Source organism: Amblyraja radiata, chromosome 28 (genome assembly GCF_010909765.2).
Source record: "Amblyraja radiata isolate CabotCenter1 chromosome 28, sAmbRad1.1.pri, whole genome shotgun sequence".
NCBI lineage: Eukaryota > Metazoa > Chordata > Chondrichthyes > Rajiformes > Rajidae > Amblyraja > Amblyraja radiata.
The window spans coordinates 11,401,042-11,418,730 of record NC_045983.1 but is presented as its reverse complement, the minus strand read 5'-3'; the positions used below and the strand labels follow the sequence as shown (position 1 = coordinate 11,418,730).

Genomic DNA, 17,689 nt, shown 5'->3' with positions numbered 1-17,689 from the left:
TAGACATATTAACAAAGTATGTTAATTTAATAACAAAATCTCTGGGTCTGGTGCCAAAAGTCCAACGTTTACCTGCTCACGGCTCCCGTTGCTATAGCAACGGGGCCACGTTGAGCGTCATTACGTCGGATGCAATAAAAGTACTTTTTAAAAAATGTATTAAATATAGAGAGAGCACTGTTATTCACCCAAAACGAGCCCTAACTCTGTAGACTGCGTCTGGTTGTGCTTTTTAAAGGCGTACATGTAATTTCTTAAAGCTTTAGGTGTAACCTTTAACCTATGAGCTGCTGTGAGGCGGTTTGTGACCGCGGCCGGGGAAATGGCTGCTGGAGGTTGAGGAAGGCGGTGGGCGCTGGGCTCTCGCCAGCATGAAACTCTGGCCTCAGAATGACAGGTAATTAACGCAATACCTTGGCACTGACGGCAGGAAGAAGCAGTTGACCGTCGTTTTAGGTTTGTTTGTGTTATGGAAATCAACCAGTTTTTTTTTTGTCTTGATGTGAGTTTATGATGCTTGTGGTGTTCGCCTTTAAAATGTACGTTGACTGCAGGCCCTGGGAGAGGCTGTTCCGCTGGAGTCAATGTCCCCACTTTCTAGAACAAACTCAAGAGTCCTCATTCCCAGCTGTCGCCCCAATACCACGTTATGCTCCATCAAATTATTAAGCAAGCCCCCCTTAGAACTAAAGATAGGCAACTAAATATATATTTAAAAAAAGTTGGAGTAATTCAGCGGGTCAGGCAACATCTCTGGAGAAAAGGAATAGGTGACGTTTCGGGTCGAGACCGAAACCGCTTCAGAACTACTTCCGCTTTCTACTGCCCTTGTAGGACGAGTTCCCGATTATAACCTGCTTGGTTCCGATCATAAAGCTCATGGCTTTTTATTTCTGTAAATGGAAGTGCTCCTATTGATCCTCTTTAAATTTGTAATGATCGAATTTTATCTCTTGTCAGAGGGAACGGGTAACGTTTCGTGTCGAGACCCCTCTTCAGATGAAGTCACTTATTCCTTATCTCCAGAGAAGCTGCCTGTCCTGCTGAGTTACCCCAGCATTTTGTCTATCTTTGGCGTAAACCAGCATCTGTAGTTCCTTCCTCCACTTATCTCTTGCCATCTGTCTTTGCCCCTTTACTCCATTTTAACATTGTACTTGAAGTTTATCCTATCCAGGCATGCTATCTCAACAAATAATACCACACAAGTATATCAGGCATCAAGCATAAAAGAGAAAATCTTGCCAAAAATAAAATTATTACAGCTGCCAAGAGGTAGTTTGGAAGATTTGGAAATTTGTCTCAAATCTCATATGTGGGATCAATCAAGTGTCTGATAACAATGGGGATAGAGTTGCTATTGAATCTGGTGGTATATGCTTTCGAGCTTTTGTATCTTCTGCCTCATGGGAGAGGACAGATGAGAGGATAAACCATAGTATGAATGGTGCTTGATTATATTGGCTCTTTTAAGTATGGAGTTGATGCGGGCAGGCTAATTTGCGTGTGGACTCAGCTGCATTCACACCACTGCATTTTCTTGCATTTCAGGCAGAGCAGTTGCCATACCAAGCTGCGATGCATCTGGGTATAATGCTTTCTATACTGCCATATGTAGAAATTGGTGAGAGTCATTGGACACATGCTGAATTTTTTTAGACATCGATTTTTAGAGGCATTGATGTGCTTTCTTGGCTGTCGTGTCTATGTGGTGAGGACCCTGCCTTGTTTCTTAACAGTTGCAGAGGAACTCTTGCTCAAAGATAAATAATTTTTATTGATGTCATCTACAAGAGACTGCATTGGGTGAGCTTCTTGTTAATGGTTGAATCAAGAGTAAAGAGTGCTTAATTGACCTGAAATGGAATAAGGAGATTTTCTGCAGCTTTACAGGCACATTAATGCAACAACACAAGAAATAAATATACAATAAACAATAATATAAATTATCAGTAATACTAGGTAATGAGACAACTATAATGCAAACCGAAGTACATTGTGCAACCTAAACAAAGTCCATGGTAGATCGTTGCTGAGGTCAGGTTGCAGTTAGATTCTATCCCCTACTCCCAATTCCTCTTTCTACACCGCACCTGCGCCCAAGATGAGATGTTCGTTACTAGAAGATCCGAGATATCCTCGTTCCTCTCTCCCACCATAGATGAGGCCCTCACTCGTGTCTCCTCGGTACCCCGCTGCTCCCCCCTTGCTCCCCCTTTTCCTAGTTGGAACAGAGACAGTCTCCCTAGTCCTTACCTTCCACCCCATCAGCCGTCGCATACAAAACATAATCCTACGAAATATCCGCCACCTCCAATGGGATCCCACCACTAGCCACATTTTCCCATCTCCACCCCTTTCCGCCTTCCGCAGAGACCATTCCTTCCACAACTCCCTGGTTAACTCATCCCTTCCCACCCCCTCCACAGGTACCTTCCCCTGTAACCACAGAAGATGCAACACCTGTCGCTATACCTCCTCCCTCGACTCTGTCCAGAGACCCTGACAGTCCTGTCAGGTTAAGCAGAGGTTCACTTGCATCTCCTCCAACCTCATCTACTGTATCCGTTGTTCACGATGTGGACTCTTATACATCGGCGAGACCAAACGCAGACTGGGCGATCGTTTCGTGGAACAACTTCGCTTAGCCTGCCTGAAACAACGTGATCTCCCGGTTGCTGGACATTTTAATTCTCCTTCCCATTCTTACACAAACCTTTCTGTCCTAGGGCTCCTCCATTGTCAGAGTGAGGCTAAACACAAATTGGAGGAACAGCATCTCATATTTCGCTTGGGCAGCTTACAGCCCTTGGACAGCTTACACCACTTTCTGATATTTGCACTACCAGTTTATTTATTCATGTGTGTATATATTTATATCATGGTATATGGACACATTTATCTGTTTTGTAGTAAATGCCTACTATTTTCTGTGTGCTTAAGCAAAGCAAGAATTTCATTGTCCTATACAGGGACACATGACAATAAACTCACTTGAACTTGAACTTGGTATGAATATTGATTTCTATCACTTCAGGTTGCCCCGGCATTTCCTCTCTCTCTATCTCCCCCTCCCCCCCCCACCCAAGTCGCACTAGCTTCTCATTTTCACCCTACAAACCGCAAACAATGGCCTGTTTCCTTTATCATCGTTACTTTTTTGCATATCTTTCATTCATTGTTCTTTATCTCTCCACATCATTGTCTCTTGTTTCCCTTATCCCTAACCAGTCTGAAGAAAGGTCTCGACCCGAAACATCACCCATTCCTTCTCTCCAGAGATTCTGCCTGTCCCACTGAGTTACTCCAGGTTTTTGTGTCTCTCTGCAGTAAGGGCAGTTCAAGAGCCTAATGTTGATGGGAACTTTTCTCTTTGAATATGGCCAAGACAAGCCATGTGTGAGGTCTCCCTCACACTCCCTAAAAACAATTTGTGTGGGAATGTAGGCAGCAGTAATGCAAGAACATGAAAACAGGCAGCTTATCCAGAGTACTTTCTCTGCAATTATTCCCTTTTGATGAAACTAACATTTTATTTTTAACTTGATAGGAGACATTCGAGCCAGAATTCTGGAATACCACACAGGCCAGGGATTCTGAACAGCCGGTTAGTAGGGCCTGACATGCAGAACGAATTTGTTGCTGTGCACACTGGTATCAGCCAACCCCACGCGCAGCCACTAACTGAAACCACAGGGGAAGGTGCTGCTTCGCATCCTGACTTATTTGTTGGGACTTCAGAGAGTGTGTCACATCCTTCCAAAGAAGTTGTTCAAATTCAAATGGATGCATCTGAAGACCAGGGCAGGCGACTTGGAGCAGGACCTCAGCATACAAACTCTTCTCATTCGCACTTGCACTCTCACTTGCATTCTCATGCCAGAACGGAGGGTCCTGCAGGAGAAAGGTCTGAACTGGATGACAGGGAACCCAACTCAGGCTCAATCTCGGAACTTCGATACCTCTTCCTTTGGCTTCAGAAGAGTCTCCCATTTATTGTCATCATTTGTGCCAAACTGATTTTTCAACATGCACTAGGTATGAGAAGTATTTCATGAGCACATTAACGTTTGTAAAAGAACACTGAATGTCACATTGAAATATTTTATCTTTCATCATTGAGATTCTAAAGGGCCTGTCCCACCTACGTGATTTTTTTCGGCGACTTGTCGCAGCAAGTTGCCAAAAAATTTCAAAATGTTGAAAATCCAGCGGTAACCAGAAAAAGGTACGACTCTTTGGGCGACTACTTACGACCATACAGGCGTCACCCCGTGACATGTCCCCCTACTCCCCATTCCTCCGTCTACGCCGCACTTGCGCCCAGGATGAGGTTTTCCATACTAGATCATCGGATATGTCCTCATTCTTTAGGAAACAGGGGTATCCCTCTTTCATTCTAGATGAGGCTCTCACCAGGGTCTCCTCGATATCCCGCAGCTCTGCTCTTGCTCCCCCTGCCCCCACCCCCCATTCGCAACAAGGACAGAGTCCTCCTTTTCCTCACCTTCCACCCCGTTAGCCGTCGCATATAGCAATATAATCCTCCAACACATTCGCCACCTCCAACAGGATCCCACTACTGGCCACATCTTCCCATCTCACCCCTTTCTGCTTTCCACAGAGACCGTTCCCTCCGCAACTCCTTGGTCAACTCGTCCCTTCCCACCCAAACCACCCCCTCCCCAGGTACTTTCCCCTGCAATCGCAGGAGATGCAACACCTGTCCATTTACGTCCCCCCTCGACTCCATCCAAGGACCCTGACAGTCTTTTCAGGTGAGGCTGCACCTCCTCCAACCTCATCTACTGTATCCACTGTTCCAGGTGTCAACTTCTGTACATCGGCGAAACCAAGCGGAGGCTCGGCGATCGTTTTCGCTGAACATCTCCGCTCAGTCTGCCTTAATCTACCTGATCTCCCGGTTGCTCAGCACTTTAACTCCCCCTCCCATTCCCAATCTGACCTTTCTGACATTGTCAGAGTGAGGCCCAGCGCGAATTGGAGGAAAGGCACTCATATTTCACTTGGGTAGCTTACACCCCAGCGGTATGAACATTGACTTCTCTAACTTCAAATAGCCCTTGCTTTCCCTCTCTCTCCATCCCATTCCCAGTTCTCCCACCAGTCTTACTGTCTCCGACTACATTCTATCTCTGTCCCACCCACTCCCCTGACATCAGTCTGAAGAAGGATCTCGACCCAAAACGTCACCCATTCCTTCTCTCCAGCGATGCTGCCTGTCCTGCTGAGTTACTCCAGCATTTTGTGTCTACCTTCTAATACAGTGTTGGTCGTCCAAGTCTGCAGAAGCAGAATTGCTGGATCAATGCACCAGGGGCCATTGACCTACATTTTTGATATACTGATCTGCAAGGCAGCTGTATAATTCTGATATCTGAGACGAGGTCTGCCTTTTTTTTTTACGGGCAAATAGTGTGAATTTGGCTGACTTTAGATAGTGGTTTTGGTCATGGCTGAATCTATTTCTGGAAACTAATTTATTCAAACTTGCAACATTCAATAGTGCAGATTTCCAGAAACATGCCGAACCACACATCAGATTGACATGCATTCCCCCATATTAAACATCTATTCTCTCCATGCAATGTGAACCATTTACAAAAGCAACTTGGCAGGGCTTCTTTGATGGCACCTCTCAAATATTCAACCTGCTCCAGGAGAAGAGGAGCAGGTGCATGAAAAAATATCACAACCTACAAATTCACCACAAAAGTCACACACCATCCTAATACATATGTGCCTTCACTTAAAGACCAGTCAATAAAATGGCTCACTGTCATGCATTAGATGCAGGCAATCTCTCCATCAACACATCTCTCGCATGGATTTTATAATTCCAATCAAATTTGCAAGTTTCTCATTAAAGTTTCTATAGAAGGTGAATGGTGTCAGATTAGGAAAAGAGGAGGTGCAATGAGACCTAGGTGTCCTTGTACATCAGTCACTGAAAGTAAGCATGCAGGTACAGCAGGCAGTGAAGAAAGCGAATGGCATGTTGGCCTTCATAGCGAGAGGATTTAAGTACAGGAGCAAGGAGGTCCTACCGTAGTTGTACAGTGCCCTGCTGAGACCGCACCTGAAGCAGAGTGTGCTGTTTTGGTCGCATAATTTGAGGAAAGACATTCTTGCTATTGAGGGAGTGCAGCGTAGGTTCACCAGGTTAATTCCAGGGATGGAGGGACTGACATGATGGAAGAATGGAACTTCACTGTATTCACTGGAATTTAGAAGGATGAGAGGCGATCTTATAGAAACATAAAATCCTTAAGGGATTGGACAGGCTAGATGCAGATTTGTATCCCTATGTTGGGGGTGTCCAAAACCAGGGGTCACAGTTTAAGAATAAGGGGTAGGCCATTTAGGACTGAGATGAGGATAAACTTTTTCAGCCAGAGAGTTATGAATCTGTGGAATTCTCTGCCACAGAAGGCAGTGGAGGCCAATTCACTGGATGTATTCGGGAGAGAGTTAGATATAGCTCTTAGGGATAATGGAATCAAGGGATATGGGGAGAAAGCAGGAACAATTACTGATTCTGGATGATCAGCCATGATCATATTGAATGGCGGTGGTGGCTCGAAGGGCCGAATGGCCTACTCGTATAACCATGTAACAATTACAGCACGGAAACAGGCCATCTCGGCCCTTCTAGTCCGTGCCGAACACATATTCTCCCCTAGTCCCATCTACCTGCACTCAGACCATAACCCTCCATTCCTTTCCCGACCATATACCTATCCAATTTATTTAAAAATGATCAAATCAAACCTGCCTCCACCACTTCCACTGGAAGGTCATTTCACACAGCTACCACTCTCTGAGTAAAGATAGGTATTCCTGTACCTATTTTCTATGTTTCTATTATTGAAAATGTTGACAAGTGATGGGTGTTGCCAGGGGTTGTCACAAATGACTATCATGATGACCATACTTTTTAAAGGGCTGTTGATATGAAGAATAAATATTGGATGGTTCACTTTGGAGAATTTGCCTTAAATAGTGCCTTGATCATCCACCTGAGCAGGCAGGTGGCAGTGATTTACTATGAAATGCATATAAAATAGAATATTAAGCACAGTAAGTAGTAATGTGCGAGTATCCAAATATCGGAATGATTGTATTTACATCATAATTCAGCTGCTTTCTTGCCTTTTCATTTTACTAATAAAATTCCACTAAAGACAATCACAACTGTTTGTCATTTTATTAGGTATTGCAGTTGGTGCTGGACTGTGGATAACTTCCCTTTATGCAAACAAGATAATTATAAATCAGGTCTTCCTACAGGTAGGTTTCTTTTGATTTAAATACTCTTTTCCCCCCCCCCCCTGATGGCTTTGACTGTATTGGCACTCCACTGGGTTTCGCATCAGTGGTTATTATTCATCAGCTACTTACTAATTTACATGCTTTATACATTGACTAAAATTCAGATGTGGGTGCCCCACTGCGGATTAATGAATGGGAATAGGTTTAGTGGAATCTAACATGGACCCAATGGACTGAATGACTACCTTCCCTATTGTAATCAGTGGGAGATGGTTTCTTGTGTATGAATGAACCGTAGATGCTGGTTTAAACCAAAGATAGACACAAAAAGCTGGAGTTACAGCGGGTCAGACAGCATCTCTGGAGAGAAGGTGACGTTTCGGGTCAAGACCGTTCTTCAGACAAAGTCAGGGGAAAGGGAAACGAGAAAGATATAAAGGATGATATAGAACAAATGAATTAAAGATATGCAAAAAAGTAGTGACAAAGGAAACAGGCCATTGTTAGCTGTTGGCTAGGAGAAAACGAGTTTCAGACAATGAAACTCACCAGGGTGACATTGAAACTAGTACAATGACTAGGGTTGGGGAGGGACGGAGAGAGGGAAAGCAACGGTTACTTGAAGTTAGAGAAATCAATATTCATACCGCTGGGTTGTAAGCTGCCCAAGCAAAATATGAGGTGCTGTTCCTCCAATTTTCATTTGGCCTCCTCAGACAATGGAGGAGATCCAGGACAGAAAGGTCAGTGTGGGAATAGGAAAGGGAGTTTAAGTGTTTGGCAACAGGGAGAGCAGTAGGCCCAGGAGAACTGGGCGACGGTGTTCAGCAAAACAATCGGCAAGTCTACGTTTGGTCTTGCCGATGTTTAAGAATCTACACCTGGGACAATGGATCCAGTAGATGAGGTTGGAGGAGGTGCAAGTGAACCTCTGCCTGACCTAAAAGGACTGTTGGGGTCGAGGGAGGAGGTATAGGGACAGGTGTTGCATCTCCTGCGTTTGCAGGGGCGGTACCTGGGGACAGGGTGGTTTGGGTGGGAAGGAATTAGGTTAACGAGGGAGTTGCGGAGGGAACCGTCTCTGCGTAAGGCGGAAAGGGAAAATGGTGGGATCCCAGTGGCGAAAATGTTGGAAGATTATTTGTTGTATGCAACGGCTGATGGGGTGAAAGGCAAGGACTAGGGGGCATAGGAGCAGAGCTGCAGGGTGCCTCGGATGTCCTGGTATGGAATACCTCATCTTGGGCACAGATGCAGCGTAGATGGAGGAATTGGATGTAGGGGATAGAGTCTTTGCAGGAGGCAGGGTGGGAAGAAGTGTAGTTTAGATAGTTGTGGGAGTCAGTTGGTTTATAATAGACGTCAGTCGATAGTCTATCTCCTGAGATGGAGATGGTGAGATTCAGAAAATGGAGGGAGGTGCCGGACGAAGGATGTCGAATTTGAGTGCAGGATAGTTTCTTACTTATTTTAGGATGATACAGAATCTGTTCTTTTGGGAGTCTTTTGGGAGTGTTGTATGTTTTGAGATTTCCTGTGATCATTGATAATATTCTTGAATTGTGCTAATTCAAACTGAATATGACTTTTTTTAATTTTAGGAGCGCCGCTCTGTATTAGAGTGTGGCTGGTTGCTTGGGTTTCTAACTGCCTCCACCTTTCTCCTCTATGACACTTTCCAGTCTCAGTCACTCTTCTACAGGTATGTTTCATAGAAACATGGGGGTGAAAGAAGTTGGCGAAATCTTTGAACATGTGGGTAGTTGTGATTAGTGGTACAAATAATGAGTAGGTTCCATTTTAATAAAGAGCTCGGCAACAATCAAATGGGGAATTTGAAAGTTTAGTTTATAGTCACATGTATTGAGGTAAAAAAAAGTTACAAGCATAGATATGGCCAGCAATGAATAATAGTGGGGCAAAGAACAAGTGGGCTCGGCAGCATCTGTGAATGCAGAGGGCGGGGGTGGGGGTCGTGGGTGGTGGTGGTGAAGAGTGCTCAATAAAATAGCTTCAGCCATTGATCCAATATTTTATGGATATGAACTCACCACCAATGTTCCATATTCCTTTTGATCAAATCTGTAAGACAGAATTGCATTCTCAGGGGGTAATGGATTCAAGTGCCTGTCTGGCAGCATGGTACAATCTCTGACAAAACCTTCAGAAATATCTAAAAATAATCACAAAAGAAATTTAAATGCATTGATAAAATAAAAGCAACCAAACCACATGTGAAGTAATTATTTCAGATGTAACAAGTTTGTAAGAAAATGATATAAGCATGTTACATTCACATTCTTCCCCAGAAACCTACCATCCCCATTCAAATGAAATGTGGTAAGAAGTGTAAAAATGCACACCTCCAGATTCCGAAACAGCTTCTTCCTAGCTGTTATCAGGCAACTGAATCATCCTACCACAACTTGAGAGCAGTCCTGAACTACTATCTAACTTATGGTGACCCTCGGACAATCTTTTATTGGACTTTACTGGCATTACCTTGCACTAAACCTTATTCCCTTATCATATATCTATACACACTAATGGCTCAATTGTAATCATGTATTGTCTTTCCGCTGACTGGATAGTACGCAACAAAAGCTTTTCACTGCACCTCGGTACAGTTGACAATAAATTGAACTGAACTGAATGGGCTTGTGATCCAAGAGCCAGTTCCTCAGCATAAATCTGGGCGTCCCACCAGGACCCTGCTCCACAGGTGCACCAGAGAATTGGCTGACAACTCATCTATTTTTTAAGAAATTGTGCATTTCTGCTAGAATTCCAAAATGTGGAACTGCTTGAACTAAGGTGCAGATGTTTCCACGAAGAACTGCAAGCATTTCTAAGTAAGATCCAAACTATGAGATAATTTCTCATTGGTGAAAACAAGACATAAAGACCAGCTTTGTTTCTCGAATACATTCCTGGGAAGCTGTTGAAGTATAAACCTCTAGGGAAAATGTGGGGGAACAATGTACCCAGTGGGGCCCACATTCTGATGGCTACTTTGTATGTAGCTTAATAACCATGTGTGGAGTCTGGGTTTGTAAATACTAAGTGTTACTGCTTTGAGGTTCTATCTATCCAAACAAACAACCAAATTATTCTTTAATACTTTTAACTTGCAAGTTCGGTGCAGATAGCGTTTGAGAAATTTAAAGCTTTTTGCTTCTTTCTCTTTACAGCTTAATTTTTCTTCATACCAATGTCAATCCTATTGGATTTTGGGATGCACTGTGGATTGTGGGAATTGCAGACTTCACATTGAAGTTTCTTTCTATGGGATTCAAGTGCCTTATCCTATTGGTGCCTTTATCACTGATGTCATTCAAATCAAGGGTAAGTATATTGGCAACAATCTGAGTTTGAAAGTTTAGAATCTGAATCAGGAAACACGTCCACTTTTTAAAGTCAGCAACTTCTGCTTGGAAGTTTTAAATTCTTCTAGTACATTTTTCACACAACAGATAGTTGGTACCTGGAGTGCCAAAGGAGGGAGTGAAGGCAAGAAAAGGCAAGAAACATTTAAGAGGCATCAGGGGATATAGTTGAATGAGTATTGAGGGACATGGAATGAATGCAGGCAAATTTGAATAGATAGGCTTGACGGTTGAACATACAGGAAGGTATAGCTATACAGCAGGGAAACAGGCCCTGCAGCCCACCAAGCCCACGCCAACCACTTTTTCATTTTGGCCTATTCCCATTAAGCCTCTATCCTTCAAAACAATTTCTATCCATATTGTCCAAATGTCATTTGCAATGAGCTTCCTTTGACAGCTCATTCCTGAATGATAAAGTTGTCCAGCGATTCCTCCCCTCTCATCTTAAGCCTATGCTCATGAGTTTTAGAATCCTCTACCCTAGGAAAAGTACTGAGCTTTCACTTTATCCATGAAGCCAACGGCAAGCTCTTACACCCTAATAAGATCACCCCTCAACCGTTTACATTACAATGAAAACATCCCTGCCTATACACCCTATAAGTTAAGCCTACAAATTCAGGTAACACCCTGATGAATCTTTTCTGTACCCTTTCCAATGTAATGATATCCTGGGTGGAGAGAATTGCACATAGTACTCCATTGTGCTGTCTTACCAATGACTTGTACAACTGCATCATGATGTCCCTAGTTTTGTGCTCAATACCCTTACCAATGAAGGCAAGTGTATCAAACATCATCTTTGCCAACCTATCTGCTTGAATCGCCACTTCCAGGGAACCAGGCACCTGGACTACCAGATCTATTTGTCTACCACACTCTCCAGGGTCGATCATTTACTGTGCAAGTCCTATCCTTGGCTTGACATACCAAAGTGCAACACTTTACACCTATTAGTTAACTTTCATTTTCTCAACTGATCAGGATCCTATTTTAAACTCATAGTGCCCTCCATAATGTTTGGGACAAAGACCCATAATTTATTTATTTGCCTCTGTACTCCACATCTGAGATTTGTAATAGAAAAAAAATCACATGTGGTTAAAGTGCTCATTGTCAGATTTTATTAAAGAGTATTTTTATACATTTTGGTTTCACCATGTAGAAATTACAGCTGTGTTTATACATAGTCTCCCCATTTCAATAGACAACAGGTGCAGGAGTAGGCCTTTCAGCCCTTCGAGCCAGCACCGCCATTCACTGTAATCATGGCTGATCATCCACAATTAGTACCCCGTTTCTGCCTTCTCCCCATATCCCTCCCCATAGCTCTTTAAGAGCTCTATCTAACTCTCTCATGAAAGCATCCAGAAAATTGGCCTCCACTGCCTTCTGAGGCAGAGAATTCCACAGATTTCAGGGCACCATAATGTTTGGGACACATGGCTTCACAGGCGTTTGTAATTGCTCAGGTGTGTTTAAGTTGCTCCTTAATGCAGGTATAAGAGAGCTCTCAGCACCTAGTCTTTCCTCCAGTCTTTCCATCACCTTTGGAAACTTTTATTGCTGTTTATCAACATGAAGACCAAAGTTGTGCCAATGAAAGTCAATTAAGCCATTATATGACTGAGAAACAAGAATAAAACTATCATCAGCCAAACCTTAGGCTGACCAAAATCAACTGTTTGGAACATCATTAAGAAGAAAGAGAGCACTGGTGAGCGTACTAATCGCAAAGGGACAGGCAGGTCAAGGAAGACCTCCACTGCTGATGGCAGAAGAATTCTCTCTACGATAAAGAAAAATCCCCAAACACCTGTCCGAAAGATCAGAAACACTCTTCAGGAGTCAGGTGTGGATTTGTCAATGACCACTGTCCACAGAGGACTTCATGAACAGAAATACAGTGGTTACACTGCAAGATGCAAACCACTGGTTAGCTGCAAAAATAGGATGGCCAGGTTACAGTTTGCCAATAAGGACTTAAATGAGCAACCACAGTTCTGGAAAAAGATCTTGTGGACAGAGGAGACGGAGATTAACTTATATCAGAATGATGGCAAGAGCAAAGTATGGAGGAGAGAAGGAACTGCCCAAGATCCAAAGCATACCTCCTCATCTGTGAAAGACGGTGGTGGGGGTGTTATGGCCTGGGCATGTAGCTGCTGAAGGTACTGGCTCTTCATTGATGATATAACTGCTGATGGAGTGGCATAATGATTTCTGAAGTGTATGGACACATCCTATCTGCTCAAGTTCGAACAAATGTCTCAAAACTCATTGGCCGGCGGTTCATTCTACAGCAAGACAATGATCCCAAACATACTGCTAAAGCAACAAAGGAGTTTTTCAAAGCTCAAAAATGGTCAATTCTTGAGTGGCCAAGTCAATCATCCAATCTGAACCCAATTGAGCATGCCTTTTATATGCTGAAGAGAAAACTGAAGGGGACTAGCCCCCAAAACAAGCATATGCTAAAGATGGCTGCAATACAGGCCTGGCAGAGCATCACCAGTGAAGACATCGAGCAACTGGTAATGTCCATAAATCGCAGACTTCAAGCAGTCATTGCATGCAAAGGATATTCAACAAAATAATAAACATGATTACTTTCATTTACATGACATTGCTGTGTCCAAAACATGGTGCCCTGAAATGGGGGACTAAGTTTAAACACTATTGTAATTTCTACATGGTGAAATCAAAATGCAAAAAAATGACCTTCATTATAATCTGAGAATGTGCACTTTCACATGTGATTTTTTTCTATTACAAATCACAAATTGTGGAGTATAGAGGCAAATAAATAAATGATGGGTCTTTGTCCCAAACATTATGAGGGCACTGTATATCCTTCTCACTGACCAGGATACCAACAATGTTGGTGTCATCTGCAAATTCACTGATAATGTTACCTACATAGCACCAACCTCTGCGGTATTCCATTGGTCAAAGTCCTCCAATCAAGATACAATTTTCTAATTATCCTTTGCCTTCCTTGAAGCCAGTTTTGAATGCAATTGACAAGCTCATCTTGGAGGGCCGAAGGGCCTGTTTCTATGCTGTACAACTCTGACTGTAGATAATAGGACTGAAGTTGCATCTCCTGGAAAGGAAAACATGTTGAACTGATTTGACTGCACATACATCAAACTGGGCTTATTCCTGTCTATGTCCTCTGGTCATCTCAAGCTTGTTTCCATTGGGCATTATTGAATTATTTGATTTATTTTGCTTTTTTTGTGGGAATCCACTTCAACCAACTTTACAGGTGACTGAAACATAACTTTACATCTATCCTCACTAGATCATTTGCCACTGAATTTAAACGTTGACCTTTTGGTTATTGAGCCAATTGCCATAAGGAACAGTTCCCCACTGTTTATTCAATCTCTCATCATGTTGCAAGCTTATTTTGAACCATTCCTTGATCTTTTATCTGGTCTACAAAGAGCAGTCCTAAACTTTCCAACTTGACATAACAGAAGCGATATTTTTCAGCACTTGGATCACAAAATATAAATCCCCCTTGATCAGAGACGCCATGCTATTGACGTGTGGTTGGGGACAGAATTGTGCTCCTCCTTGCATTGCCTCTGATTTATTTCCATTGATTGTCATGAATGTTTGGACATGTACTGCAGATTCCTCTGGAGGTGGAGTCATTAAAAATACTTAAGGTGGACATTAATAGAAATTTAAACTAGAAGGGAGTTGAAGGGCATAGGGGTTGAGCAGGAATGTGATATCATCTTTGTCTTAAATTGTGAGGGCTCACATGAAAGAAATTATGAAGTTAGCTACAATTTGAGAATGTTGGCAGGCAACAGGAATTATCATCCTGTTTATGGATCTCTATTTTTGCTCAAGAGAACTATATGACTTCACAATGCAAACCACATTTATTTGTAATTGTTATGTCATGACTGAGGATGTAGAACTGAAGCTGATACTTAACCTGAAATGTTAACACCAGAGCTACAATAATGCTTCCCAGGGACTTTGTTAGCTTATTCGTGACTCTGTTTGTACTGCAGCTGAGCCTGATATTTATGTTCCACTGTTTAGCCATGACATTCAAGAGTGAGAAATTCACTTGGCAACCTCTGACCTATGGCAATTTAGAGAGCAGTTTGCTTTTAAATATTTCCAGCTATGTACAGGTAACATTGAAAAATATATTTAAAAATAATCAATTTAACAACACTTAAAAATATTCTGTTGTGTCCTTAAATTCACAGCACAAAAATGAGAAACTGTAAGGGCCACTCTCTGATATAGTTGAATGATTGGTTGCCAAGATGTTTTCAGTATCATGGCTTTCAAACCAGGAGAGATTCTCGGGCAGGAATCTGGCTGAGCCTAAATAGATATTTTAAACAGGCAAAAATCTGGAAGATATTTGTACAAGGATACGAGGAGGGAAAATGCCTTCTTGCATCAGGATATCAGATGACATGATTCATGGTTTGTCCAGTTTAAGAATTACTTTTCCTCTCCGATGATTCTTGGTTGCTGCTCTATTAGAATGAAACCAGTGCATATTGAGACTATTTTCATGCACATGCTCCTCATTCAAAGGAGCCGCCAAATATTTTCAACTTTGATAGTTTGTGGATATAAAGAAAGCTTTGATTATTTTGTATGTACGTGTTCAGCTTTGAATTAGAACTTATTCATGGAACTTATGTTGCAGCTATTGTTTGTAAAAGGCTTTTGGAATCTTACCCTTTCCATGTCAGCTTGGTGTTCTCTAACTTGATGTTATATTTGCCCATAAAATGAGCAGCAGATGCCACCTCTTCAAATATGTAGGAAGGAACTGCAGATGCTGGTTTACACCGAAGTCAAACACCAAATAGTGGAGTAACTCAGCGGGGCAGGCATCATCTCTGGATAGAAGGAATGGTTGATGTTTCAAGTCGAGACCCTTCTTCAGACCTCTTCAAATGTTCACCTCAATGACTTATACTGAGTCTGGTGCTTCACTTCCTGCTAAAGGAATCTTATCTAAGAGGCATATAGCCACACAGCAGAAAAACAGGCCAGTCGGCCCAACTCGGCCTTGCTGACCAAGTTGCCCAACCGAGTTACTCCCACATGCATGAGCCTGGCACATAATCCCTCAACCTTTTCTGTCCATGTACCTATCCAAATATCCTTTAAATGTAATTGTACCAGCCTCTACCACTTCCTCTGGCTGCTCGTTCCCAGACATGCACCAACTTCTGTCTGGAAAAAGTTGCCCCCAAATTCCCTTTTAAATCTTTTCCCTCTCACCTTAGACCTTTGCTTTTTAGTTTTAAACTTCCCTACCCTGGGGAAAAGACAGGTTATTCAGACTATCTTTGCCCCTCATATCCTCGGCTTGCTTATCCAGCCTCTTTTTCTAACTCTCACCCTCCAGACTCAATCCCTCCTTATAACTGATACCCTTCAGACCCAGTAATATCTTTTTAATTTTCACCATCTGCAGTTTAATGACATCCTTTCTATAGCAGGGCAACCAGAACCATTCACAATATTCCAATTGCAACCTTACCAATGTCTTGTATAGCTGGAACAAGATGCCCTAATTCCTGTACTGTATATCCTGTCAAGCATGCCAGACGTGGTATTCACCACCCTGTCCACCTAGGTCAGCACTTTCATGGAACTATGTACTGCTCCCCAATGTCTCTCTGTTCTACAACACACCCAGGGCTCTATCAGTTACTGTGCAAGTCCTGCCCTGGTTTATCTTGCCAAAATGCATCCTCTCACGTTTATCTGAATTAAACTCCATGTGCTATTCCTCAGCCCATTGCCATCCTAGATCCTATTATAATCATACAATTGTAACCACCTTCATTCATTGTGTATGAAGGAACTGCAGATGCTGGTTTAAACCAATCAGACACAAAATGTTGGAGTAACTCAGTGGAATAGGCAGCATCTCTGGAGAGAAGGAATGGGTTACGTTTTGGGTCGAGACCCTTCTTCATACAGACGTCAGATGGGGAGGGAGATAGATAGATAAGGAAGCATGAAGGTGTGAAAATAGGGCAAAGGGAATGGAGATGAAGGAAAATGTAGAATAGATCATTATTAGTTGGGAGAAGGTAACAACAAAGCAAAGAGATAAAATGTAGTCGGAGACAGTAAAACCGATCAGAGAACTGGGAAAGGGAGGGATGGAGAGAGATGGAAAGCAAGGGGTACTTGAAGTTAGAGAAGTCAATGTTCATATCGCAGGGGTGTAAGCTGCCCAAGCGAAATATGAGGTGCTGTTCCTCCAATTTGCGCTGGGCCTCTCTCTGACAATGGAGGAGACTCAGGACAGAAAGGTCAGCGTGGGAATGGGAAGGGGAGTTAAAAGTGTCCAGCAACTGGGAGATCAGGTGGGTTGAGGCAGACTGAGCAGAGATGTTCAGTGAAACCATCGCCGAGCTTGTGCCTGGTGTCACCGATATATAGCCCACACCCGGACCAGCGGATACAGATGAGGTTGGAGGAGGTGCAAGTGAATCTCTGCCTCACCTGAAAAGACTGTTGGGGTCTTTGGATGGAGTCGACGGGGAAGGTATAGGGACAGGTGTTGCATCTTCTGCGGTTGCTGGGGAAGGTACCTAGGGAGGGGTGGGTTTGAGTGGGAAGGGATGAGATAACCAGGGTGTTGCGGAGGGAACGGAGAGAACCATCTACACATGAACCTTGATTTATGTTCTTGCCCACCGAAGCACTGAGACCACGAAAACCTTGCAAATGGTCACTATTCAAAATAAATTGGACCATCTCCCTACTGTTTCTTGATCTCACTGTCTCCATCACAGGAGACAGACTATCAACTGACATCTATTATAAACCCACTGACTCCCACAGCTATCTAGACTACACTTCTTACTACCCTGCTTCCTGTAAAGACTCTATCCCCTACTCCCAATTCCTCCATCTGCGCCCAAGATGAGATGTTGGGCTGAAGAAGGGGATTCGACCCATTCCTTCTCACCATTGTCATATGGCTATTC

At 43.0% G+C, this 17,689-nt stretch overlaps 1 protein-coding gene across 2 annotated transcripts in view; it reads left to right on the top strand.

The window, feature by feature from the left end:
* The first annotated feature begins 275 nt into the window (after positions 1-275).
* rnft1 (ring finger protein, transmembrane 1) overlaps positions 276-17,689 on the top strand; it is a 31,292-nt gene continuing 13,878 nt past the window's right edge. The window contains exons 1-5 of one of the 2 annotated variants that reach the window (XM_033045795.1): positions 276-397; positions 3,551-4,038; positions 7,235-7,311; positions 8,895-8,995; positions 10,485-10,638. In XM_033045795.1, the coding sequence (XP_032901686.1) occupies positions 372-397; positions 3,551-4,038; positions 7,235-7,311; positions 8,895-8,995; positions 10,485-10,638 (846 nt within the window). In that variant the 5' untranslated portion in view covers positions 276-371. Of the gene's footprint in view, positions 457-3,550; positions 4,039-7,234; positions 7,312-8,894; positions 8,996-10,484; positions 10,639-17,689 lie in introns of both variants that reach the window. The other variant, XM_033045796.1, reaches the window with a different exon arrangement.